General features: G+C 43.0%; 1 protein-coding gene across 3 annotated transcripts; it reads right to left on the bottom strand.

Moving 5' to 3' along the window:
• Nucleotides 1-965: 965 nt before the first annotated feature.
• On the bottom strand, nt 966-27,282 carry klhdc3 (kelch domain containing 3). 3 transcript variants are annotated; one of them, XM_068725336.1, is made up of 11 exons: nt 27,197-27,282; nt 25,272-25,513; nt 23,736-23,912; nt 23,403-23,518; nt 23,246-23,317; nt 21,609-21,822; nt 20,978-21,064; nt 19,563-19,671; nt 7,991-8,064; nt 6,429-6,507; nt 966-4,471 (listed from the first exon to the last, which is right to left on the bottom strand). In XM_068725336.1, the coding sequence occupies exons 2-11, from the start codon at nt 25,423-25,425 to the stop codon at nt 4,405-4,407; spliced, it is 1,149 nt and encodes a 382-aa protein (XP_068581437.1). In that variant the 5' UTR covers nt 25,426-25,513; nt 27,197-27,282; the 3' UTR covers nt 966-4,404. The 3 variants fall into 3 exon arrangements, 2 of the variants coding, with proteins under 2 accessions (XP_068581437.1, XP_068581445.1); XM_068725344.1 differs by having other exon boundaries at nt 25,272-25,566; nt 27,197-27,257; XR_011104603.1 differs by lacking the exon at nt 966-4,471 and having other exon boundaries at nt 6,443-6,507; nt 6,612-8,064.
• Nucleotides 27,283-27,868: the final 586 nt, after the last annotated feature.

The following is a 27,868-nucleotide window of genomic DNA, read 5'->3' as shown; positions in this document are numbered from 1 at the left end:
CAAATCCTCAGTCTGATTCTCAAGGGCCAGTGGGATCGTCTGAGTCCTGAGGGGAAATTAGAGAGTCATTTGGCCGAGGGTCTCCCTGCATTAGCGCCTGCGTCGCTGGCCCGAGCCAGGGCTCCGGGGCCAGACAAGGGGGACCCAGCGCAGCCCCGCTTCCTGTGTCCCGCGGGGCCAGGCGGGACAGGGTGTCTCTGCTGCCTCACTTTAAGCTGACCCTCCGTCTGTGGCCTGCACTTAACACCGCAGATAACGCTGGCTTTATAGCACGGGGCTGGTGACAGACGGGAACAAACTGCCAGGCCGCTACTGGCAGAGGCCAAGATTGGAACTGGGGGTTCAGAGTGAGACACCTTCTAATGATGGGGGACCCCCCCCCCCCCCAAAAGCAGCCGCACACGTCCCATTAGCTAGTCTGACAGCCAGTGGCACCACGGCTTCATAGTACCCACTGAAGTAGACGATGAGGGCTATCAGACGGGCCGGCTGGGGCAGATCCAGCTCTCTGGATGTCAGCAGGAAGCAGAATCTGGAGAACTGCAGGGTTCAAAGACCTGCTGACTATTAAGAGACACATACAGTAGCTTCAAGAGGAGGCCGAAATACAGAGATAAAGAGTAGAACATCAGAGTGCATCTGGCTCGTTTAGGTCACATTCATTGAGGTCTTCCACTGACAGGACACATGTAGTTTGTCATGATTACCATTTGTGGCCATTTGATGGTTTCTGGGGCCAAATCTGGCCCGCTGTTGGACACCCCATGGTGTGTAGAATCTATTTGCACAGGCAAAATATTTTTTGGCCTTTCCAACCTCGACTGTGATACATCAGATTGCAAACGACAGCGACGCTGACTCACATGTTGAGTTCCAATCAAACCCGTACAGCTTCAGAAAATATTAAGATCAACAACTTCTGACAACAGAGTAAGTAAAGAAACTGAATGAACACACAAAAAATGTTGAACTCAAATTGTCTCAGATTTATTATTGATACAGTAATAAAGCATATTGCACAGGAAGTCCTGACCAACCTTGACAGTCCCCTCTGAAAACGGTGTCAAATATAAAATAAAAACAATAAGCATAGGGAGTCTGCACAGTTGTAAAATTAATCCAAATACACTCCATACTTTGTTCTCTTTTTTTCTTTTTTCTCTCCAAGCATTCTTTGTTGTTTATGAATTATTACAACCAGATACTATGAGTTCTAAATATAGAACACACTTCTCGGCATGAAATCAGTTTGGTCACGTACTTCTCTCTGCTCGCCAAATAATCACTGCTCACACAATAACTTCATGAGTGTGCGCTCTAATTTAATGATGCAGTTTGTTTTTTTCTAGGTTGGCAAACACTGTCACCCTGCCTCCTCACAAAGTCAAAGGAGAAATAAGGAGAAACGGCAGTTTAAAATCACTGCAAATTAAAACGCAATGGCAACACATCAAGGCTAAACCACCGTGTTATTAACAGCCTTCCTTGAGTGACCATCGCTGAGGAGATCTGTTGTGCAGGTATTTCATTTTTGACCATAGTGTCTAGTCGTCACATTCCTGAAAAGCTCTCGACTGTAACTCACTCATAATCTTCACACGCAACAAGGACCAAATAAACTTCCACACCACAAACAAGAAAAAAAAAATAAAATTTTTTGCCGATGGCCATTAAAGAGCTTGATCACAATGTTCACAATGTTCACCGCTATTGATTTTATTTTCGTGAACACACGATTAGCTCTCCTGTAGTTTCACTGCATCAGCGGATGTGTCGTCCGAGTAACGGGGTACTGAGGGGTACTGAGGGGTATCAAGGTGTGCGATATGTCCATGCTCGTGTACAGTGTACAGGGCATGAGTCACATTGGCACCGCCGGTCTACAAACCAAATGCAGAAGACTTGTTTTTTTCGGGCAGACGAACGTCTCAAACTCTGGAACTCTACGTCGGCAAAAAGCAGCATCAGCATGGCTCCTCTCTGTAAGGCCCGTCATGCCACGGTTGGCTTTAGTGCAGTTATTTGGTGACTTCGACCTGCGTTTAAGATTGTTTACACTGCTTCACACGAAACACACAGATTTGTAAACATTTACCGTGCGGGTCAGTGTTATCCAGTCCTGATGTTTGGGACCCAAAGCCCTGCGGTGTTTCATTTCTAGCCGGCTAATCAGAGACTGATACAGATTCAATTTGGAGTAAAACGCGGCCCCAGAGACCAGGACTGAAAAGCATTGATGCAGCTCACAAGTGGGTGGTAACACAGTTCCTATTCACATCAAAACAAATAGGCAGTATGAATAAAACTCCTTTGCCTGTATATTCATCCTCACCAAGTCATTCATTTCAATGTCATGCCCCATTACTTATTCTTATAATTCATAAGATTCAAAGGATACGTCTGGTGATACTCTGTATTTTTCAAAATCCCTTAAAAAGACCAAAAGCAGCAATTGATCCAACAAGTATTGTCTGTGTTTCCACAGCCTGATGCATCTCACTCAACACACTTTAGCCGTCGCCCTAAAAATAACCAAAAACACATAAATGAGCCACAGCATTGGACCGGGAGACACGTTTCTCCATAATAAACATGGCCACTTTAGTTTGCTTTGAGTCGCTCCTGAATGCACCGTCCTGCTGCTGTAAAATAAGTCCTCAACAAAATGCTTTATTTACTCCTGTAAAAATGAACATTTGTTTTAGGGAAATGAATGAACCGGTCCGTTCAGTATGAACAAATAATAACCACAGACGGAGGTTTGGAAATGTTGAGACATTGTAGGTCTGTTTATGGGATTTGATGACTTCCTCAAAACTATAGAATATCACCAACCTTATCATTGAACTAAAGTGGGTGGAGATAAAAGCTTTTTAATTTTAAAAGACCACCACCTCCACCATTACTGTGTTTCCAAAGTTTCGTTCTAAAATGTGAGCTTAGAATAAAAACACACTACCTGAATAAACATCCCCAATTTGAACTATCCCAAGTCACTTTCCAGCTGTGTGGCGAGTGTGTATTCTAATAACAGCCCTTTATAACATCTGCTCAGGTTTAGCTTTGCTCGCACTCGAACACAAAACACACACACACACACACACACACACACACGTGCACACTTTCCTGTTTCTTTCCACCGCGCCATGAAGGAGCGGATCACGAGGAGAGTCTGATCGCTGCAGGATTGTCTATAAGAGGAACAACTACATGGTGCATATTAGTGACCATCTCTCCCACAACAGCAGGCAAACTGAAGCAGGGGGGCCCAGGGTCATGTGTCGACGGGGCCACGTGCTCACACACACACACACACACACACACACATACACAGTATATATCTGCATCATGATTCCCCTCTACGTTTGGCACTGAAGAAACAAAACTGCGGGGTAAAGGGGCGGCGCGGCAGGTGAGTCGCACTCTTCCGGCGACGCTACGACATTTCTTGGAAGAATACGACAGACGACCGCAAATACGGACGTGAAAAGGCTTCTTCTTTTTTTTTTCTTGGGGAGGGGGGTAAAGCAGATGTCTAATGTATGGAAAGTCTTATCAAAGACTCAATGACACACGCTATTGAGGGAGGTAGATGGACTTGATTGTTTTACAAGGCGGACAAACGGCTCGCTTCAGTCGCTCTGCAAATCACCTTTGAGACGCTTGAGAGCAGGAGGTTGTGATGAAGTCGGGTAAACGGTGAGCATTGATAGTCAGTCAGACAGAACCTTTCACAAGCAGAACACTACATACCCAATACTCACGCTCATTTGCATTTAACACCAAAGTAATAAGTTAGCCACGTTCCTCTCCACATTACTTGAATCTTTCTGCAAATGGCCGTGGTAGTGTTCCATGGTTTCATGACCATGCTGGAGCTGCGAGACACACAAACTGTGTGATTATCTCAGTGTCCTCGTAGCTGGAACAAAGGGTCCACATTATGTCTCCGAGGGGAGATCTGCTGAGTGCGACATCGGGACGACATCCTCAACAAAGAGTTCACTTCTCAAGAGTTTTGGCTGAAGTCCTTGTCTCTTCCTGTGCGTATGATTAGAAGTCTATGATTATCATAGGCTGATTGGATTTCTAGAGAAGCTAGAAAGAAGACAAAAAGGTGAACGGGTGTTAACAAGTTCTGTCACACGTAACCAGCGTCTCGGGCGTTAAAAATATCCGTAGACGCGAGAGCTCTCACGGCGTCCGAGGAAGTCGCACGCGGGATATTTTGGTCGGCAACGAGTATTCGCTTGAAGCGAACGTGGGAAAACAAAATCCCGTACAGGTCCAAACTCTACAAAAAACAAACAAACAGTCTGTCAGAGCTCAGCTGATTAGAAAGATAAAAGCTTGGTGTCCTGAAACAGAGTGAGCCGTCCTGGTTCTGCTTCACATTCAGCGCCGTCAGCCGTGGGAGGAGAAGATGGGCCTGCTGATGTTGCTGTTGGTGGTCATGGCTGCCAGTTCCCACCTAGAGCGAGCAGCAGCGAGAGTCAGAGCAGAGAATCTTAGGTTAGCTTCACATATTTGGGTCCAAAACAAAAGAAAAACACAATACTGTGGAAACAAAGAACAGGGATTTTATTATTTATTAATATTCTGTTAGATGTTTTTATTGGGGAACTGCTCAAACAGATGAGGTAGGACTCTGATTTCAGTCCTTGTCACTCTCTGATGGAGCAGGGAAAAATCTCACACTTGTGCTAAAGTGCACATGTGTTACCATGGTTACCAAATGATCCTGCATAAATACAGGCTATAATTATTCAGATCGAGGGATCGCAGTTGAAAGTGTGAAAGCACTCCTTGGCTCCAGTATACTCCAAAGTAAATAAAGTTTCATGGGGATTGCTGTCGAATACGCAACCGTTGGACATAAGACGCGTTTACTTCACAATCCTGATGCTTTTTATTAACTTCAACGGGGCTTTTATGGTTTAATAGCCAAGATGCAAAAAATCTACAAGAATGACAGTCAATCAAGCAACTGTGTGACATTTGCCCCCCCCCCCCCGTAGGATTGAAGGGCTACGATGTGGACGAGGACGAGGGAAGGCCCCGCTGTAACACGAGAACCAGGAGCAGGGCCTGACAACGGGGTCTAGTGCTGACCTGCTGACAGGTCAGAGGTTGAGCTCCAGATTGTTATCACTGGCTCTGGTTTCACACTCACTCCCTCTCAATCGCTTTGTTCGTTTGTGTGTGGTGCGCGCGTGTGTGTTTAAGAGGGGAGGTTGGCATTGGGAGCTGGAGATGCCAGCGAGGGGCAACGGGAGTTAACCAAAGTCTTGTGACCCCCGCCGAAAAAAGCCACTCTGGGTTAGAAACACAACTGTAAAGTGGGGAGTGTGCAAGGTGGCAGCGACGGTGCGAGAAAAATGAGACGCCAAGAGTGATTAGTATCAAGTTCCATGGGGTCCACGTGTTAAAAAAAATAAAATAAAAAATATCACATTGGTGCAACTTCTCCACTTCAGATGTACCTGCCTAGTGAGGATATTTGAGAAATGGCTATATGCTGGAAATGGAATGATTGTGTGAATATAATCCTCTATTATGTTCCATATTAGTAGGAAAAAAGGAGGTTGGCAGACAGTTATTGCTGAAAACACACTTTGTATTTTGCCTTTATTTAAAATCTAGCTGTAACACAGTTAACAAGTACAAGTAACAAGTTCCCTACCCTGTGATTACATTGTCACAACTCTCAAACTTTTGAGTCTCTCTTGCAAGAGTCAAAATGATTTCTAAACTTGTCAGTGAGAGGTTAAAATGATCCATTATTAAATTGCACGGTTTCTTTCGGCAGCAATGTCTTCTTTATACTTATACTGCACCTACAGGACTGGATCTTTACAAATCTCAAAAAGGTGCAATTAGATCATTTCATACCTGCTTGCCACAGCCTTACCGAGCCGTGTCCTGCTGTGCCGACGTGCTTTTTTTTTTCTAGCAGTAGAAACTTTTTTCCAAGCTGTAATATTACGATAATAAATTCGTAATTTAATGAGATTTAATATGATAAAGTCATATTATTTGCTGTAAGAAATAATGGTAATTTGTTGCATAAAGTTCATTTATAATGACATTTATTAATGACTATTTAGGACCGCAGTGCATCGTTGAATGTTGAAGCATATAAATTTAGTTCTATATATTTGGAGGGCTATTAGCGCTATTAGTCGTAGGATGATGCAATTACATAAAAATGCTACATGTAGGGATTTGAAGTAAAGTCAGACAAAAGCCTGAGTAAACCGTACCGCTGGTTAAATGAAGGATAATGAGCCGTAATTTGCCTCTTTGAAAAACAGCCTCATTATTGAGAGGGACATAGTGGCGGCAACAATGACAAACAACATGAACAACAATATGCCGATGCTACGACCGAACAGCGCTAATGTTTGAGAAGAGGATGCTGGTCTGACCTGATATCATGAGGGAGTCCTGACTGCTCCAGACTGTATTGAATAACAGCTATTTTGCATAACGTCTTCAAATTAGGGCCTGAAAAGAAGAGAGAGTGTAATGAGTCACAGGCTTGTTTCTCCCAAAGCCCAGAAAAGCAGCTGAAACAAACAACAGTGTTCATGAGGACAGCGTTAAATCACCTTAGTGCACAAATCATCTTATTACAAACTTCCTCTCAATTACGGTCACCGTCATGGCCGCTCCACCATATGTCCAGTGATAAACAGTGTGCAGGCACACGCGACTGGCAAGTGGAAGTGTGTGCCACAGGGGATGCCGCCGAGTACTGCCAGTCCCATACGGTCTCTGTGTCCCTGTGTAAACCCACCGACACGCTGGGACCTGACAGCATTGCAGGCTACCCCAGTGCAGGGAGGAAATGGCCATATTTGGTAGCGCAAGAGACGGAAGTATCCCGTGTGATAGCACAAGGCCAGGCACACTAGGTCAGGTGAGGGATGAGGCAGTGGTGTAAGGAAGGTATCGGTTCTATCAAATGTATTGAGGAGACCACAGGATAGCTTCTTTACATTATTTAAAGGTGGCGGAAAATTAGAGATGCACCGATTGCAAATTTCTTGGTTGATTTGCGTTTTTTTTAAGTCTGACTTGCCAATTCTGATTTTTGCCGATTCCGATTTCAACATTTGATAGCAAGACTAACTTTTTTTTTTTTTTTTTTTTTTTTTTTTTTAAATCACCATCCTGTAAAATAATTTCAACCATCCTAAAGTCAGTGTAAACTGTGAAAAAATATCTAAAATGTTATCTTTTTACTTTGTTATTGTCATCTATATCATTATTATTTTATTGGTAGAAAACAGACAATTCAAACGATTAGGGAAAAAATAATTATATTTTTATGTAAATATTTGCTTTGATTAAAAAACATGTTGGCATTGGTAGTTTTAATGCTGTATTGTAAGCTGCTAAGAGCTGGTGTTAAGAAGTATAACAGGTCATAATTTCCTCTCTAATCTATCTTACATTGCTGTGAAAACATCTCCTTCAAACAACTATTTATTCAAGTTTCTCACCAAAAACTACATTTTACAAGATTACATTTGAACACATTTAGATAGTGCTGTAATTTACCTTTGCTAATTATCTATTTCTACTGAATGGAGCTTGAAAGCATAACAACCTCCAGTGACTGTTAGCTGTTAGAAGCAGGACTGTGGTCCGGAGAGACTCAGCAGACAGTGAGCAGCAGAATGAACGGCAAGTGTCTGATTAAGTTAGTTGTTCCTCGATGCCTTATGTTGGACTTGCAGTTGTGACAAAGTGTGTGTGGCTGTGCCGACATAGAACTATCAATGTGACAAAGAAAGTGGCAAAGAAGCAGAAACCGATCGGCCGCTCACGACTAATCAGTTGAAAACCGGATGGTTTCGATCGGTGCATCTCTGCTGAAAAGACTTATTTACAATGGCAACCTGGGGTCGTGTGGGTATACCTGGAATATTAAACACCTTGTTAAACTAACAAGTGAGACACGGATAATACCAAGAATACTTACTGAAGTCTAAGATATACAGGTCTGAATGATCCATGAGGTTAAATTCGTCACCCATCCCTTGCTCTGGACAGGGGCTGTAAAGAGAATAAAACAAAGTTTTTTTTATTTTTAAACTTACAAGTGGTCAAAGCTTCAAACCTATCCAGGAGGACAACAATAACTCCTTAAACTTCCTGTCTGTTATCACGAGCATGAGCCCCACAGATTGCCATGGCTGTATTTGCTACTCATCTGTTGAAGGGGCCAACTTTATTGTTTCTTCCCTCAAGTCATTCCCAGAATTCCCAAAGATTACTTACCAACAGACCCCCAGTTATTTAGCTTGTCAACCACCTTCTTACCATCTTTCTTTAATCAGTAGGGGTCATAATCAGGGAGCCATAGATTAATCCCAGTGCTGTTAACACCGTGCTCTGCTCTTTTTTTTTTTTTTTTTTTTTTTTTTTAAATCATGGGCTGGCATGATTTAAGCCCACAGGAAGTGTCTCACTACAGTGAGACGGCAGGCTGGCCCAGGCTGATAGTCTCCCAGACCTGTGCAGCCGTTGATATCACTGCACATCTGTTTCCTGCCACGGCTAACCCCACACACACACACACACACACACACACACACACACACACACACACACACACACACACACACACACACACACACACACACACACACACACACACACACACACACACACACACACACACCTGTGACACACCTCCTGGTGCACCACAGCTAAGAAAGCAGAGTGGTTTTACGACTCTCTTTCGCATCAATCAATTAAAACGCAAAACATGGAAACTTGGAAGGATTCCATAGAAAAACACAACGCAAAGTAACAGCCTGTGGGAGTTCAACTAACATCTTAAGGAAGATTTATTCCCACAGGCGGGAAGTATATTCTTGTAAATGTACTAGACGCACATCATTGCTTCGTATCCACGGCGCACCAAGAGACCTGTTCAGATTAGTGGACAGAAAAAGCACTTCACAATTTACACTACCCAGAGGACAGCTTCAGCCAGACAGGTGCATTCACCAAGCAGTTTAGAGTCTATAAATATCTATCATGGAGAATAACTGAGGGATTTGGTTGCCAGGTTTGGTCCTTAAGAACAGCTTTGAAAGATGCTTTCCGCTAAGCATGGACCGGCCAGTGACTGGCATGTGTCCAAACAAAGACCGTAGGACACCGTTACAGTGCTGCTGAAGCACTCCAGCAGAAACCACTTGTTTTAAATCGCTTTGGATTACATGTATTATACCCCCCTTTTCCTTCAGTCTCTTTCACTTGCATTCTCGACCCAAACCAGAGTCTCGCTGAACAGAGAATCTGTCGTCTCTCCTCCGCCCATCAATCTCTACTCCTCTTTCCCGCTGTCCTCTCCGTTGCGTCTCCCTTCGCTGCGTGTTCAGGATGTTGTAAGGGTTTTACGTTGCTAATCTTCCCTAAACAAACACTGCAGTGGCTTAAAGCAGCCAGGAGAGGTGCGGAGCACGAGCGCAGTCGTCCCAGGGGGCCAGCTGGGGAAGTCATTACGCCCCCTGCCCCCCCAGGAGGTGATCCATGAGCATCCATGAGACCCAGGAGCATGGGCCTTTATCAGAATACCCTCATCCACCCAAATTTCCCCCGCTATAAATTAGACCGTCTCCTGGACCTGTTCAGTACCGACTGTAACATCACTGGGGTGATTAAAATGGTAGTTTTCAATCAAATCAAAAGAATGAACACTAATAGGGACTTAATTACAGAAAGCTGCAGCTATATGACTACTGCTGAAATTGAGAGATTGATACAAATGCCACATATGTATCAAACTTAAATAAACAATAAAACAATCACAGAAAAACATCTTATTGAAAATTACATTTATTATCTTGTATGCATTTGGTTTTATATCTACTGATCATTCCACTACCTATGCTCATAAAAAAAAAACCAGCATAATGTGTTTATTGGTTGCCTTGGATACTCACATCAGCAATCTGTCTCCATAACGGAGGTAACGAAAAGTAGCGTCTCTATCTAAAGAGCACAGTGCAGTAGCCGGCGACTACTGTGCAGCTCACACGGAGAGAGGGTACGAGGCTCGGATGCTGACGCGTGAAAGGGTGCAGATAAGAGGGAGCTTTTACAGAGAGCAACAAGAAAGATGAAGATTGCATCCACCCGGTACAAAGCTCTCTCTCTCTCTCTCTCTCTCTCTCTCTCTCTCTCTCTCTCTCTCTCTCTCTCTCTCTCCTCTCTCTCTCTCTCTCCTCTCTCTCTCATGGATAACGTCAGCCTTGGTGTGAAATTTAGCAGAACATTAGTGAATGGTAATGCTTTATTGGTCGCCACAAAAGAGGCCTGAAGAGGATCGTAGAGGAAAGGAAGAGCAGAGGTGCTAAGAGGTGTCCGATGGACTGGCGGCAGTTGGAAGCGGGAAAGTCACAGTGTGCGACTTTATGTGGCCTCCTGGTGTTTGATGGGTCACTTTGTTACTCGATCAGCAAAGTATCGCTATGTGTGAAAGCGCTCCTCCCCCTACGGCAGCGGTGGTTCCCAGTCTAAATGAGGCCTGAGTGATGCCGCTCCCCCACTAAAAAAAACACTGGTTGCTATTTCAAACAACACTTATTGAGGGCGTCTAACCACCCAATTGCCGGTCCTTTCTAGCAATGCACTGCCTGCCTCATTATATCCAAAGCTAGGTCTGAAACCTGAAGAAGAAAGAGATACAATCCCAAAACTAATGAGGGGACGACAAAGAGCCTGGAAACGCCAAATTGTCTCAAGTGTCCAGGAATGTAATTGCCTACAAATTGTGTAAAAGGACTTAAGCAACAGTGAAAATTAAGTGACAAGAAAACTGCATCAGCAACACAAACACAGATGTAAACAACATATGTGGAAGCCGGCCCGTCGTACGCATGTTTTCAGTGGCTTCATTGAGCATATCCTCATTCTTGGAGTGATATGATCTGCATCCTTTTCCTTTCTCCACTTCCTATTGAACTTTGGTCCTTCAGAACCATCCAGCTCACAGGAAACTCATCGCGCACTACAACTTCCTGCAGAGCACCTTATCAGGACGGCCAGACATGAAATCTAATTATTTCAGTGAAACTTTGCTCTCGAGTGAAAGCAACGGGGGAAAAAGCAACAAAAAAAAATAAACAGCAATTTTTAAATGACTTCAACATCAGTGTGCAACATTATTTAAAACATAATTTAAATATAAGATTGTGGCAAAACTGTTCTAGTGGTCTTGAATGTTGTAGGAGGAAAACATTCTCTTTATTTTGCGATTAATGTGCACGCATAATGACACAGAGCCAAGCGATTATTACTAACTATTAAGTGATTTACTGCTCTGAGTCACAATTATTTGTAGCATGAATTATTTTTGCCCTCTGTTTTTAAATGACAAAGCCTACAGGAGCCAATGGAAGGCGTTTACTAAACTTACGTCAGACCAATAGACCTGGTTATCACCCATCGATAGATTGCCGTCCATTTCTTTCGGCCTAATCTCGACTGTGTCACCTCGTCTTACCGAGCTATCTGTGCCCCCTCCCGGGCAGTGGCTGGACAGTGGATTAAGACCTGTAGTTGCCCAGACAAAAGCCCCATGCAGAGGGTGAGACACAAACTACCGCTGGCTCCCAAAGAGAGAGAGAGACGCCTGGCTTCAGATTAGACAAAGGAGATGCCGAGCCGCTAGCAAAGAATGCATCTCAAATTGCAGCCCCTGTGGACAAAATTCAGTTGGACTTGGCGGTGGTATTGGGGGGGGAGAGAGAGAGAGAGAGAGAGAGAGAGAGAGAGAGAGAGAGAGAGAGAGAGAGAGAGAGAGAGAGAGAGAGAGAGAGAGAGAGAGAGAGAGAGAGAGAGAGAGAGAGAGAGAGAGAGAGAGAGAGAGAGAGACTGCTCCTGCAAATCTCAAGCAGACACAAATGTAGTCCCTTTCATCAGGCCTGTAGAAATGAGGAAGAGTACATTAAATAGTGTCTCAGGACCTTGAACACAGCTGGTTAATGTACGAGGGGGAAAGCCTACAGGGCTTGTCAAATGTTCCTCTATAGCTGGCCGATTGGGTAAAATAAGTTACTTCCTGTCGAGCCCCAATCTTCACCTGCAGCTGAAGACTAGCGTCAAGGTCGGCCAGATAATAAGAGACTCAATAAAAAATACTGACGGCCACACAGTGGCTACAGACCATAGTTTTACTATTCCAACCTTTGTCTATATCACACACTGCACAGATGTTTTACATTTCAACCACGCTGTAGTATATTCTTTTGTACATTATTATTCAGGTACTTATTCATTACTTTATATAATATGTATTTAGAGCCAATACAAGTAAACAAAAGTGCAAAATCCAAAAGTGCAATATCTAAACTATCTTACTGTTTTTAAGTAATACATTCGTTCTTTTGTAATATATATATATTTTTTCTGCTTTATTCTTTTTTTTAACTGGTTGATATGTGTGAATGCACCGCCAGGATTGCAATTTAATTTTGTTGTACTAATGAAGGAATTTTATTCTACTTTGTCAGAGCAGCTCATTAGTGAACTTTAACAGGGCAAGTGATCATCTCCTGCTCTTTTATTGCTACAAGTGTTTCCTGTCATGTTGGTTGGATCATTCTCCGTCACCAACAAAAGCCTTGTAGTGTTTCAGAAAAGTCTACTTCTCTGCCAAGAAAGGGTTGTTTAAACATGACTTGCCAACTGTGAACGAATATCCTACTATTCCGCTTTGCTTGTCAATTTTTTTTAAACTTGTATCTCCATAGCGTGCCATTGTTCCACAGAGGGGACCAGAGGGTTTGTGATGACAGTAGTAAATCGCGAGGTAAACTACTACTATTTAGACATGTGAATTGATGTGGACAACAGCATCACAAAGCGTCGCCTATGCAGGCTGTTTATTTGAGCTGCTGTGCAACACTCAACCCTGTGACACCTTAATGTATACAGCCTGTTAGTGGGTTAAAGAGGGTTAAGATGCACATGAAATACTATCATGAGCTCGCCTTTGAAGAGTAAATCACGGTGTTGCTGTGCTGCCCCGAGGTCCTGTCCCGACACGTGCGGGATGCCCCGTATCCTGCTGGGGTCACCTCCACTGTTTGACAGGTTTTATCTCGGGCACACGAAGCGCACGCACACGCGCACGCACACGCACACGCGCACGCACACACACACACACACACACACACACACACACACACAATTAATAAAGGAAACTTCTGCAGCCTACCCTTTGACACTGAAGGCCAACAACAACATGTGTGTGTGTGGCATCATAATCTATGGTGTGTTGATAGGCGTGTTTCCATGGAGCCATGCTCCACCGTGGCAGACCTGAAGACACTATAGGTTGCAGAACCAGCAGCCATAATGACATTTTATATTCAAGAATGACTGAAAATCAAAACAGAAAGGCGGGATTATTTGTGCAAAGAAAATCTCACAAATTTGTAAAGAAAGATAAAGTGTTTCAGAATTAGTTCTGCCTCGATCCAATGTTGTGTTTAGTCTAACATTTGAACCGTCAGGTTCAACAATGATAACAAGCCACACTTTAACCAGCTGGACTATCATAACAGCAGACCTTTCAGTCATTGATAAGGTGCAAAATGCCCCTGTAGGTGATATCGAGGCACCAGGCTTCTGACCTTCCTGATCTGCTAAACAAAATCCCTGGACTCTGCTGAAGCTCTACGGCTCAGCGGCGTGCTGTTTGGAAACGACCAGTTGAATTCCACACAGATTAAATATCACGGTGACATTCTGGTGGATTAAACAAGAGGTTTTGGGGTGGGATGTTTTGGCTACCAGTGAGATTACCTGCCATGTAGTCTCACCCTTGCTCAGAGCCACACATTCTCCCTACCTGAAAACTCAACAGAGGACCACTGACAGATAAAATCTGTTTGAATCTTACATTGCTTCTAAGAAAAAACTAATTTTAGCATTTTCCACCTATATTTAACGGGTAATGATTCAAAACTAAACAAACATTAAGAGGCAAAATAATTGAAGCATCTAAAATTAGGAATGGCGTCAGCATGCTTTCCATCTTCACTAAATTTGCCAAGCGACTGTGCATATTGTGCATATTGTGTGTGTGTGTGTGTGTGTGTGTGTGTGTGTGTGTGTGTGTGTGTGTGTGTGTGTGTGTGTGTGTGTGTGTGTGTGTGTGTGTGTGTGCATACTGCCAAATGGAACACACGCGTTCAGGCTGGCAGAGCAAAGCAACCGTGTGCGTTTGTATGTGCACCAGTCTGACGTCAGCTCAACCAGAGGAGCCGTGAGTCATTAAATCATGTGAAATGGCACACTACACCGGAAGTAGGAAATCTCAGCGCCGACATACAATTTGACTGAAATTCTGATCCAGGGATAGTGAATCACGGGGCATTGTGATACTTTACGGCTGTAAAAATCCTGCCATAGTTTCTCTTTTTGGAAAGATGCCTAAAAACACACATTGGGGAAAGCAGTCATTTAAGATGTGGAGCGCAGCTGTGCCCGAATTGAAAAGATATAAGGACGTCAAGCGTTATTGATGAAAAGCACCTGAAACTAGGGCCAGTCCATATCGTCTAACTGTGGAGACGCAGAGCATGCAATGATCTGTCTCTGACATGTGGTACATAAAGAAAACAGACATCAAACGTTAAAATTGCAGATGCTAGTACTTTCTTTGCCTGTAGGTGGTGACGTCAACATGTCCACATTTGCTACCTATGCTTTCCTTTCCAATAAGTGTCGCACATTAGCATGTTTAAAACTGGTCCGACCGAACATTCATGTCTTACTTCTACTCCCAAAAAACCTCATCATCCTGTGTCTGAGCTTGTATGAGTGTAGATGATGACTTGGTTTCTTATGTCATTGGGTTACATAAGCGTCAGAGACGAGGGTACCGGCTACCGTCAGATCAACAACCGCCAATTGCCGATATGTATTCGTGCAGATGTGTGTGTGTGCAGCACTATAACTGCCCCCCCAGCCATAGTGGCGGAGTATCATAAAACACATTTCATTCAAACCGAACAGACACAAAGTAGAACTCATCAAAATTGCTTGGTTAGTCTATCCAGAAATAAGCAACTCTGGTTTGGTCGAAATAAACCATTAATTTATTGGGTTGGATGCAAAAATATGCCACAAAAAAAGAAAATAAGCAGCGATGTACTCATCCAATTGCCCAACCCTATCACAGACCTTATCTGGGTCTGCCTAAGCACAGCGATGACATCAAAGACACTTATTCATAGAACAAGGCCACTTCGGCATTGTGAGACCTAAACTGACAGCCACTGGTCTCTGCTACTCACAGTGAAAGGCAATTAAAACCCCTTTGAAGAACTCTCATTATCAGCAGTCCACATAAAAAGGTGCTGAAGGGCTAAAAGAGCACAAAATCTAAATTCTGCAAACCACTGAGATATTTTCCAGTTCAACATTCACCAAACAACAAAAAGGCAAGCCTTCAATCACAGTAGCAATGGACCACAAAGAGGTGATTTAAATCAGTCATCATTACGGCCGTCAGAGAGTCATGAAGACCTGTCACGGTAAAAGATATATCATAAAAATATAATGGAATGAATACACGTGGTTATGTCCAAGTAGTTCAAGGGCCAGTGCCAGATTCCCCTTCGCAGATTCCAAGCTGTCTGCTCCCAGCATGCCAATCTGTCATGTCCTTGTTCATATCCTGCCCCTCATAGGATGCCCTGTTCCCGAGCTTAAAATGCATCCAGATTTAGCCCAACCTGGGCTTGTCGTAAGCAATTATACACGGAGTGTGACGAATGCCAACAATGACAACATACTCTCAGCAGGAGATCCCTAATCTCTGTGGCAACTCAATTTTAGCAGCGTTCAATTCCTCAGGAGACATGCGCAGGGTTTAGCAGAGTCCGCTGCTCTCCGCCCGTGTGCGTAGGTGAAGGTCAGTGCAGGTGGAGTTAGTCATGCACGGGGCGTCCTTCGCGGGGCAGTGAGCAGGTCTCAGTAAATGAGTGTAGCAGAGGTGCTGGGGGTATATCAAATTGCACTCTGTGAGAAAGAATGCTCCCTAAGGTCATAAATCAGAGATGGGGCAGAATTTCGCGCCTTTCTGCAGCTCAGCAGGTCTGTTTACACTGACGTAAGTGGCACTCAATAGACTGCCACTAATGCCCAGTCCGTCATTCACACACGCAAACTCGTGCGTGTGTACCGAAACAAAAACATACACACAGAACAAAGAATGTCATGTATTTAATCCTGTTTAACGGTGACAAAAAAAAAAAGAGAAATCCAATGTAAACATCATCAAGGCTCATTCAATCTAAATCCAAGCATATTCTATACTAAACACTGGAAGGTTGCACTCATAACTTCCTGTTTCGCATACACCAGTCTCTCTTTATTCATTAGAGTCTATATCACGTCGTCGATGTTGTGTTAACACACCTCAGTGTTATGTCCAGTCCAAAGTGTAGCCCCCTTTGAAAGCAGAAGGCTCTCGGACTTAATAGCTTTAGTGTCCTTCACTAAAGTAATAAATTATGCCTGAACAAATTCCTGCAGGTAAAATAAATATCATAAACTGGAAAAAAAAGTATCAACAGAGGGGTTCTGTTTTGGATCAATACGAAAGGACAACTAACCCAGGAAAACAAAGTGTGGACCATAAATTTGAACACAATTTCCTCTGCAGACCTTCCAAAACGAGAAGTCCCACAAGAAAACACAAGCAAGGTGTCCAGCGAATAATTCATGGGGACATTTGTCAGTTGCGCTGAGACAGACGCCGATAACTTTTTAAACTGCTCTTGTGTTGTTAGGTCATGTAAAAATAAACACAGGAGACGTAGCAATTGGATGGTTATTAACCTATTGTTCACACTAAATTAGAGGTGTATATAAAAAAAAAAATACTTGCTTAGTCATATCTAAAATCAGAAAATCTGAATTCGAAACACCAAGTGAATGTTAACAGGAAAACTTTCTTAGTACAGAGAAGAAAGCAAACAGGAGTGCGATGAGAAGCTGCTTGGAGTGTGTTTGTGTGTCTTAGGTTGTGTGTGCACGTGCTTATGGGAGTTCCTGTGTGTAAGAGGCTTAGCTGCACTCGTGTAAACACCAAACGTGCACCGCTGGTCAAGAGAACCTGTGTGGCCGACTTGCTTTGAGCCGGCGAGGCTCACGCTCCAATTTGTACAGTAACAGGAAACATCTCGGCAGACTTAGAACAAGTGAGCAACCTACTTCACAAATAACACAAACAAACCAAGGTTCTACCTTTATAAAGATACTTTGTGTGCATTTATGAACATATGTTAACGGCTTCAAAGTTGCATTGACCCCTAAAAAAAAAAGAAAAGAAAAAAAGAATCTGCCCTGATCCTTTAAAACAGGATGTTGGAGATACTGTGTTTGATTTCTTCCTCTACTCAGCCAGCACCCTCCATCATTCCAGTGGCCCCAAAGACACTCCCTTCCCAACACTATCCGCTCACAACAGGAAATCATGACTCCTTAAAACCCCTCCTGGACTAATCTTGGCGAGAAACCAAACAATTCATAACAATCTTTAAATAACAGGCATCTTCTAAAGCTCTTGTATAAACATTTATTTAATTTTTTTTAAGTTTCATATCAATAACTTTGCTGACTTCTGATTGCTTCCATTTACAAGCAGCAGATTTTATTTCTTTTTTAAATTGAAATGGCTAATTCTAATATGAAAGGTTTAAAAATAGATCTGCTGGAGTGCAGCAAGAATGGCAGCTTTGCACTAATGCTGCTGCATAATGGATGAATCAAGATTACACTTGTGTATTACGGTGTGCTCCCGATGATGATGGCGGCCAACGAAGCGGTAGAAAAAGCGAACCCAGCAGCAGCCAGAGGCCTTTAGGACTCGAGGGCCTGTAGACGTAGTGGGGCTGAGAGGACTCTTATCCACAGCCTCCCGCTCCCCCACTATCAGGCTATCCCAGCGGGGTTCGCCTGATAACGCAGCCTTGCCTGATAACAGTAGCTCAGGTCCCGGACTACCCTGGACCATGTTAATGCCGTTAGCTACCTCATTACTCCACTGGCTACTGGCCTATCACAAGCCCGTCACCAGCCCAGTGGCACCTTACCAGCTACGAACCCCCGGCAATCACTGCTGTCGTACGGCCAACAAGGGAATCATCGCAGGCTGCCTTCGGAAGGAGCCAGAGCCTCCATTTGGCATATTGAACAAGAGAGGAAAGTTTTTGTTGTGCTTGTTTATTGAGAGCTTGTGCTTCACAAAGATTAGGATGACAAACAACGAAGAGTCAAGAGTTTAAGAATTTAAGTGCCTGTAAAGAAAGGAGTTGGTAACATTCCCATCTCGAGCCAACCTCTGAACTTATGCGGCAGTTTTTCTTCTATTTATTGTAAACTGTTCAGCTTTTCCTTTTATCTGTCAGAGATGGTTCTTAATAGAACAACCACTTCACCTTGTTTTAATATCTTTGTGCATCTTTGAAAATAGCCTGCCGCTGAAAAACTAGTAGCTTGGTGTTTAATATGCTGGGTCCAGTGTCTATGTCATTTCCCAGAATCTGGCATTTTCTACGAAGCAGTGAGAGTGTGAATCCATGCAAAACATCTGGCAAAGAGCACCGTCATGGCCAGAGGGCTACAGTAATTTATCGCAGCTTTGCAACACTAGTTTTGAGGTAGTTAAGGTAAATAAATTCTACTTCCAAACAAGCAGTTATGTTTTCCTAAAGCATACAAAATGTTTTTAATGAGGATAAAAGTCTTCCTACAAGCACCTGGATGCATCAACATCAAGCTAACGTTTGCAATAAAGACCCTGTTATCAACTGTAAGACCAAGTGACAATGATGACTGATGGGTAACCCGACTTAAGCAAGTTTCATGTTTTTGCAAGTTGGTTTTCATGTCCTTCTAGAATGAACGGAAACCGATGGGGTCTGGAGAGAATGACAAACACCGTCTTCAATCGAACAACTGAAACACGTTTTAGACAACAAACATCATTAGTCGTCTTTACGTTGACATGCATCCAAACTTGATATTCATATTTGATTGTTTTCTACACAAGACTTGTGCAACTAAAAGAAGCTGAAAGTAGACGACACATAACGAGTGGTGTCGGCCACATGCAGCATTTAGCTGAGAGGCACTGCTCTCTTTATGAGGAAACAATGGCTGAGCTGGCACACAGCGCTTCATCGTCCTGTGTTGTCAGCTTAAGCTTTTAGTAAGCACTGCTCTTTGGGAAACGGATACAGACCGAACAGAAAGAAATATGAATATATTTGAACACTGAACAATTCAACAGAGGGATCCATGATTGCTAATCCAAATTATAATTGTTTCCCCATACACATTTTTACATGTGTATATGCATATCAAAATATACTGCAGTGTGTGAGTGAGTGTGAGTGTGTGTGTGTGTGTGTGTGTGTGTGTGTGTGTGTGTGTGTGTGTGTGTGTGTGTGTGTGTGCGTGCTTTACAGTGTAGAGAAAAATGACAGTTCAAGTAGTAATATGTTTATGTTGTGCCTCACCTGGTTCCTCCAAAGAGGATGATTCGATCTCCAACCATACAACAGCACTGCCGTCTCCGTGGACATGGGCCTTTCCCCTTCGGCTCTACCTTCGTCCAGGAAAAGGCTTCTATAGTGTGGAGACAAGAGTAAAGTTGAGATGACAATATTGAGACATAATGATGGAAAAAGAAGAATCAAAAGGGAAGACTCTCAGTAACTTTAAATTACAGCCCTGCCTTAAATAGTTCAAAAGAGGGTTGCGGTGTGGGTGACATCGCAGCATGTCAAAGTTACATAAACTAGTGCTTCCTTTATTGCCTGCAGTTCATTCAGCTTACTGCTATATTTAACCACAAACAAGGCCCAGGGGTGAGGGGATGAAAAGGAGCGATTAAAGCAAGAACACAAAACCTAACATTCACTCGAACAGAAAACTTTACGTTTCAGAAATAGAAGCTAATCCTCTCTTCTGCTCGGCAGAAGTGCAATATGAGTGACGATGTTGGAGCGCTGTTCGTTTGTTCCATATAAGGATGAAATGTGGTAAGTCTCCCACTCTCAGAGCCAACAGCATCATTGCATCTCTATAGCAACAGGCCATTCAATAATTACGACACAAATTGAGGTGCTGCCATCTAGTGGACTGCTAAGCACAGGTTTACATTGTTTACATGCAAATCATCCAGTTCACTATAGATCATACAGTACTTTCTTCATCCATAAAAAACATGTGACGCGCTAAAACTGGAAAGGTTAAAGATCAGAGGGGACAGGCCAACTGTTGTGGTACACATTACGTACATGTCCATTGTTGTGACCATATTAATGCACCTTCTTATTAATACACCTCAGTGTATCAACAGTAAATGAGTGAACACCATAGTGCACAATTTCACGAGCAACGACTATCATAACAACAGGCGCTGTTACTGTCAGGCGCTGTATCATGATTATATTATATGATATTGTATCGACAATAAATCGACCCCAGGTGTGCTGGGTATGACAACAGCTGTGTCAAAAATGCTCTTTCAAGGTCTTCCAGAAGACAACTTGAGAATCAAACTGCAGACAGGGAATGATTTATTGTCCATTTTTAATCTGCGTGTTTCTGGTAAAAAAAGACAGGGCGTGTGTGCTTCTGTTTCGGCAGAGTGAAAAGGGAGCAGCCAGCCATTATCACGAGACTGACAATGATGCAATGAGGGAGGAGAGCATTGTCTGCATGAGTCTCTACAGATGGAGGAGGAGAGGGGGAAGAGGGTCAACACGAGATAGCACCTCCGGCGCTACATTTCCTCTACAGAGGTAAACAGTCATCAATGCAGGTAGATCAAAACTAATTCATTATGCACGAAGCAAAGAAGCGGGAGTGACACAATTAACAGCAACGTGACACCTTTTCCCAGTCGGACAGAAAAATGGTGAATCACCTGGATTGAATTTCCAGAGGTCGTTGAAGTGCCGGTCCAGACGGGCATTGTATCCGCCAAATATATACAGTTCCCCGTTGTAGGAAACTGAACACAGGAAGGAACACAACACAGATTACCAGTTTGTATGGTCCATCATGCAGGTCAAGACATTTGCAGCACAGTAAATGGAACCATGTGAATCAGTTCAGTTAGCTGGATTTGTTTAATCAAAGTGGGGAAAACAAGCAATCTTGTCCTAAATCAAAGAAAATGAACTATGAATACCGTTTATATTCTCAATACAACAACAATTAAAAAACTAATCATGCTTGAGAATGAAACAGAGATAGGTCACACTGGAAAATGAATCATCACAAAAAGAAATTTGAAAACTTTGATTCCATAAGTCCTTCCTCTTGAAAACATTATTTCTAACCATATGTTTAATGATAAGTATCTCATCTGTAAACTCATTCTGGGTCCAATCAAAGTAATTTGGGATACTGGTCTACTGAAATACAATACAAACATTTAAAAGAGCTTCACAAATCATACATCTGTTCACCATATTGATTTATGTGTGTGTGTGTGTGTGTGTGTGTGTGTGTGTGTGTGTGTGTGTGTGTGTGTGTGTGTGTGTCTGTCTTACAGGCTGAATGGCTCCTGCGTCCCTCTGGTAATGGCTGTGTTGAAGGCGTGCTCAGCCAGCAGTTGGTCTGTGTATCGAACACTTTGATCTTGTTGCAGTAGATCTCGTTGTTGGAGTGGAAGGGCCCGAAGCGGTCCGCTCGCCCTCCAAACACAAACATCTTTGTCCCGATGATGGTGGCCGAGTGGAAGTCCCTCCAGCGCGCCGGAGTGCCCTGTGAAGAGAAGATGATGTGTGACTGTTGTATTGTTACACTCCATAAAAGGTTTCAGTAGAGCATAAAGCAGTCGGCTCAGGACCGACCTCATAAACTAGTTTTACTTTAAAACTCTCTGATGTCTCAGAACTTGACCCTGCGTGTAAATCTCTTTACACTGGCAAAGGTGAGGCTTAGTGAACAGCAACTGTAGGTAAACTGCGCCATCTAGTGGAATAGGTCACGCAACTACAAAACCACTCAAACACTTTTCAGGAACCACCAGCCTTTAAAAAAAACAATGTCCAGTAATAGAGACATTGTATGAAGATTAGTAGGAACACTGATCTCAGAATAATGATGCGGCTGTTACTGTTACAAGAGAACTATGAATATAAAAGTGACAAAAGTGAAATGCGATCTGTTTCCAGGGTATGAAACAGCCTCAGCCTCTACTCCCTATGCATTTAGCTGGCCTATAGCCGCGGTGAAGGCTTTCCAAAATGGGCTGCCATTGTTTTCCACAAATGCTTCGCAGGCCAGCAGGAGGCTCTTTAACTCGTTTTACAAACAGAGCAGTGGGAGAAAAAGAAAAGCCAGAAAACAAACCGATTATACAAATAATGTTGAAACTAAAAATGGCCAGCTTAGCAAAACTAATTGTAATAATTCAAACGGCTGTGCTGATCAAGGAAAAATAAGACTATTGAGGATACCAGACATATTGAACATTTTAAGTGAGTGAAATAGCAAAGTTATTTAATATTAAGAGTCAACTTTTTTTTGTTGAGAAAAGGCATCAGCAGGTCGTTTCATTAACCAAAAGGAATGCAAAGCTGAGAACACGATGAATAAATGTATTATTCAGTCACATGCACAACTAAATCTGTAAGCACCAAACTGTAATCTCCTTGATGACGACATGTTAGCAGTTAGGAACTAAAACTAGTTCACCCGTCTACGTCTAACGTATACTTAAGAGTTCATCACGTGACCAGACCGACTGCATACAAACACAAATGGCATTTCCCAAAAGGGGAGTGTTTATAATCCTCTGTGAGGCTTTTCATACTTGGCCACCTACCAGGGAGCTGCATTACATTTCAGTGCCTTTGTATCCAGCCAATCTGACCACTGAGTGCTTGTGTAGCATTACTGCCAACCCCAGTAATGACCAATGGTTTGTTGATTTGAACAGTGCTTTGAATGTAACAGAGTATGTTGCCAGCCCATTCTCTCGGGTTTCTTGGAGTGAGTGCTTTGTGCTCCTCTTTCTTTGGGCTTGAATATTCAACAAAATTCTCTTTACAGGAAGAACTATATATATATATATATATATATATATATATATATATATATATATATATATATATATATATATATATATATATATATATATATATAAATAAATAAGAGTTAACAACTGGTGGTTTTAACTCACTCTGGCATTAATTAATGACCAAACCATGGCGATGGTGTCCAGCTTGTGGATGTCATTGGAGAAGCAGTCGGCCTAAGAAACAGCAGAGGAGTTTAATTGAATCGTGTTTTAATGTTCAGAGAGCGAGTTCCAACAGTGAAGAGTGACGAAGACTCACCAGCTGCTCGTAGCCTCCAAATATATACATTGCCTTCCCCAGGACGCAGGAGGAGTGGCCGTCCCTCGCCCCTGGGACAGTCCCAGAAATCTTGGGCGTGAACCATCTGTGGGTGTCTATAAAGCAGCAACAGTTGATATCAACTCTTAGCACCCAACCTCTTATCTTACCGACAAAACACTTCAGTCTTGTGCACAGCTCCCTGGTGTAAAAAAAACCCGTTTTCTCTCCCTGATGCCATCACGACGTTGGCATCGAACAGGTGCATCTCAAAAGGCAAACGCAGCCTCGAGCGATCACTTAACAGTGTGAGTTAGAGGCAGGTCCACTTACTGACGTCGAAGGCATAAAGCACGTTGCAGGCCCCCTCTGTGTCGTTACGACCCCCCCAGAGGTAGATAATGTCATCCAGCAGCACAGCGGTGTGGCCATAACGCATATATGGCACTTCACGGACACGTTCATGTCCTCCGAGCCTCACCGGAGGCAACTTCATCCAGCGCAGAGACACTGAAGAACCAAACAATCCAGAAAAGGTTCATTCATTCAATACACAGCTGGAAAGGAATTTGTTAAATGCATTTTGTTTTATGTTTGTTGATGTTTTATAAATGACAACTTTAAAATGAAGGAACAATTTGCCAGAAGGAATTTTATATAAATATAATACATTAAATCAAGACAAGCCGCAACACCAAAGTAATTGTCACTTCAATTACATGCTGCAGTACAATAGTAACGTCATTTTCAGACAGCCATGTTCAAGATAAACATTTTTAAAAGAGATTTTAAAAAGTAATAAAGCAGCAATCATAATTTGGGAATCAATTGGGAGATATAGGTCAGTATTGCCATTTCACCAAGCTCTTACAGCCGTTTGAAATACCAGTATGCTTTAAACCTTCTGCATAGTATGACGAGATGTAACGTAGTGGGAAACATCAGCTTGAAATCCAAACTGCATATTTCACATATAACTTGTTACTTATTTTGAGAGTCTCAAAACAGAAGGTGAAAACTAAAATATCTTCAAATAGAGACAAGTGAAGAAAAAGGAGGGAAAAAAATAATCAAAGGACTTCAGCAGACAGCAGGCTCCGCTGTAAAATAGACTTCAAAGAGGAGATAAAATACTGAACAATAGCTTCGGTGGTGTCGTTTCCATTTCAACCAGCCAGAGGCATCTTCATCAAGGTTTAGTTTTTTATGGTACAGCGTCGGCAAGTAGACTCAAGCTACTTTTGGAAGTAGTAAAACCCTAAAGCAGGTGGCTGACCACACAGAGGAAAAAAATACATATAAAATGGGTTACAAATAAGGAAAGGGAGCAGTTTTATAAAAGTTAGAGCGGCACATTTAAAGAAAACACCTGTGTTTGTGAGATGGCAACGGAAAAGCAGCTAACACAGAAAAGTTCACAAACCGCAAAAGGAAAGCTTAGGGTCTCAATGCCAGCTGTACTGAGTTACCGTTAACGCGGTGAAGGTTCAACAAACTCGCAAACACTTTCATTCTTACTTCATAATTTGACAATATTGACAAATATCTTCCTGCGTCATTAGTTAGAAAGTAGGGCCAAAAAAGGCAAATGCCTTTTCACCCACTGAGCATACAAACACAAACCAATAAGTTGTGAAATAAGACCATTTCACAAAAATACGTAAACTGGGGTTCTAATGTGGTCCTGATGAACACATTTTCATAAACAAGTCTCTTGGAACCTGCAAAATTGTATTTACTGATGTTGTCCCACAAAAAAAAGAATTGAAAACAAGAGATGATTTTAAGATTTCACCCGTCTAATTTGAAGATTTTTCCAAAATACCCACAACCATTGGGAACCCCCTGAATCGATGCACCCCCACCTACCTGTGTTGAAGACATGCACATCAATCTGACGGAGTGTCTCGTAGTCCTCCCCGGAGCAGTAGCCCCCAAAGGAGTACACCTTGTGCCCCACCGCCACAGCAGCATGGTTGACTCTCCGCGGCCCTCCTTCTAGGTGCACCGACCAGCGCAACATTCCACGCGCGAGCACCTCTGTGGCTGCGAGTCCTTAGACCATCACTTTGTCACTCGCCTGGATCCCATCAAGCCAACGCCGTCGAAACCTGTGACCACAACAACAAGGGGAGACTCCTGCTTAGGAGAATGGCGGGGCAACCTGAGAAGAACACAAAGGGCAACTGTTTGTCCTCTTGGGCTAAGAGTTGCTCAGCTCTGCTGCTGACAGGCTCACAAGCCCCTGTATTATCTAAGCTGGGAGGGTATTTTAAGAAGTGATTAGACCTACACCTACCACTCCTCTTTCTTTCTGCTCACTCGCATCCTCATAACCTCCCACTGCACTAAAAAAAAGTTTTCAAAATAGAATCACATGAATAATATACACCTCATTTGGGCTATACCGTATCAATATCATTACACTCAAATGGCTTCAGTTATCTTTTGATATTAGTGAGGTCCTATTAACTTACTGAGAGTTGTATAACGTAAGATTGTGTTTCTAACCTACTGAAAAGAGAGCAACAGTGAAACTGTCACTTGTCTATCTATGCAGTCATGCAAATCAAAAATACTTGATTAAAACTAAGGACGCCAACAGAAAGCATGAGTAAAAAAGGTCTGCAGTTCAATGGCAGCTTATAATTCAACATTACTTCTGGAGACAGTTTATAACTCTATACAACAAAACTCATCAGCAGTAATGACTTCTTTTTTTGTTTGTTTTTTTGTCTAAACAAGTCAAATATTGACTCACTACTTGTATGTCTTGCAGGAGGCGAGTGAACCGGTTTCCTTCCTAACCCTATATACCCCCCAGTCTTATTCCGTCTCAATGACTCACTTACTCGCTGACCTCCAACCTTTGTTTGCTCTTATAAATAAACCCCCAGAAGACCGTTCAACAGAACGTGTGCAGCAACACAGACGACAGCTTGTCAACAGGCAGGTTTTAGTGGAGTAATTGTTTTGTCGTAATTCTTTGAGAGCATGCAGTGAAAGCTGCCATGTAAACTCAAGACCCCACATGGATTCAAGAGACTTCTCAAAATACATACACAGTCACAACGTGAAGGCACTGCCGCACCTTTAATGCAGTAACCCGGTTCCCAGTAGTTTTTCCTGCCTACATTAAACATCAGTTCTTTGTCATTTTGAGAAGTGCATGTTTCTGTGAGGGAAAGCAGTTTCTATCACCCTCCTAACCACCTGAACAGGATACTGTTGATATCATATAACTAGCCATGGCACTGACAACCTGACCACAGTAACTTAGTAGTCAGTATGACTTAGTTAACATAAAGCAACATCGATGTGTACTGCTGCACAGGTCTGGGTTGGTCATGTGCATTGTGGACGCACAGATAGTTGTTTGATGAAGCTAATCTAGACCCGGTGACATTGAGCTTTAACACGGTTACCACAATCCAGTCTCGCACACTTGCTAGCTGACGTTAGCTGTGAGACAGGAGCGACAGACACCTGTGAGCGACAGCCTGGGTCGCTTGTCTCACAACATCAACTTTAACAACAACCGTGTAACGATAGGAGTGTTCCTGTATCCAGCTCTTTGATAACTAAAGCTAACTGTGCAGGAGGAAAAGCTGCTGCTAGCTGGGCTACTGCTAACATGTAGTAGCTCCCTGATTTAGCTGTTAGCTAGCTAACGTGAACTGAATAAAAACGGCCTGCAAGAGTTACCGCACCGGCGTTTGTTTCCAGCCTTGACAAAGTTACGAACTGGTTAGCTAACAGACAGCAATATCAACAGTGGAATGTGAGTTAGATACCTTCAGGTCGAGTCGGTTGTGGTTAACTGGTGTTTAGTAAAAAGCAGTGCTATCCACTGGGAGCCACTGCCGACTCCCTCGTGACGTGTTGGGGAGCGAGAAGCGTCCGCTAGCGCCCTCTGTCGGCTGTTTTCAGTCTCCAGATCATCCTTATTCACTCTGTCAGAACCTTGTATGTCAACTTTGTGGGGGTTTTTAATCAAAACTACCGTTTACTCTTAATACTGGTCAGTATTCATTTTATACAATTTTAATCGAAGGAAAAACATTGCCCATGGGAACCTTAACCTGTGTTTAAAGCCACATGCCCGGATTAACCTGTTAGGGGGGCTTTGAGTTGGCTATTGACCCATCTCCCACAATCTGTGCAATGTTGGCATACCCTGTTGTCTCCAGGTCTCCACTAAGTACAGTGCATACAGCCGACTACACATCACAACAGCTTCATTATACGCCCAGAAATGTAGACTCAAGCCTGTGATGAAATGGCACTAACTGCCCCATGGTTTGTCATGTGTCAATCCCTCTGATTTAACGCAGACATTTGCACCATGTGAGCCCAATATGAGTTAGGATTTAAGACTAGATTCTGATACATGGCCTCTCTCCAAGAGGGCCGAAAGATTAGTTCATAAAGCAGGGCCCATTTGTAATTGATATTGTAGCGGTGAT

This window comes from Cebidichthys violaceus, unplaced genomic scaffold (genome assembly GCF_023349555.1).
Source record: "Cebidichthys violaceus isolate CVI_PGR_0920_01 unplaced genomic scaffold, fCebVio1.0.p SCAF_10, whole genome shotgun sequence".
In the NCBI taxonomy this organism is placed as follows: Eukaryota; Metazoa; Chordata; class Actinopteri; order Perciformes; family Stichaeidae; genus Cebidichthys; species Cebidichthys violaceus.
The sequence above is the reverse complement of the archived record's forward strand: the minus strand, read 5'-3'. Positions and strand labels throughout refer to the sequence as shown.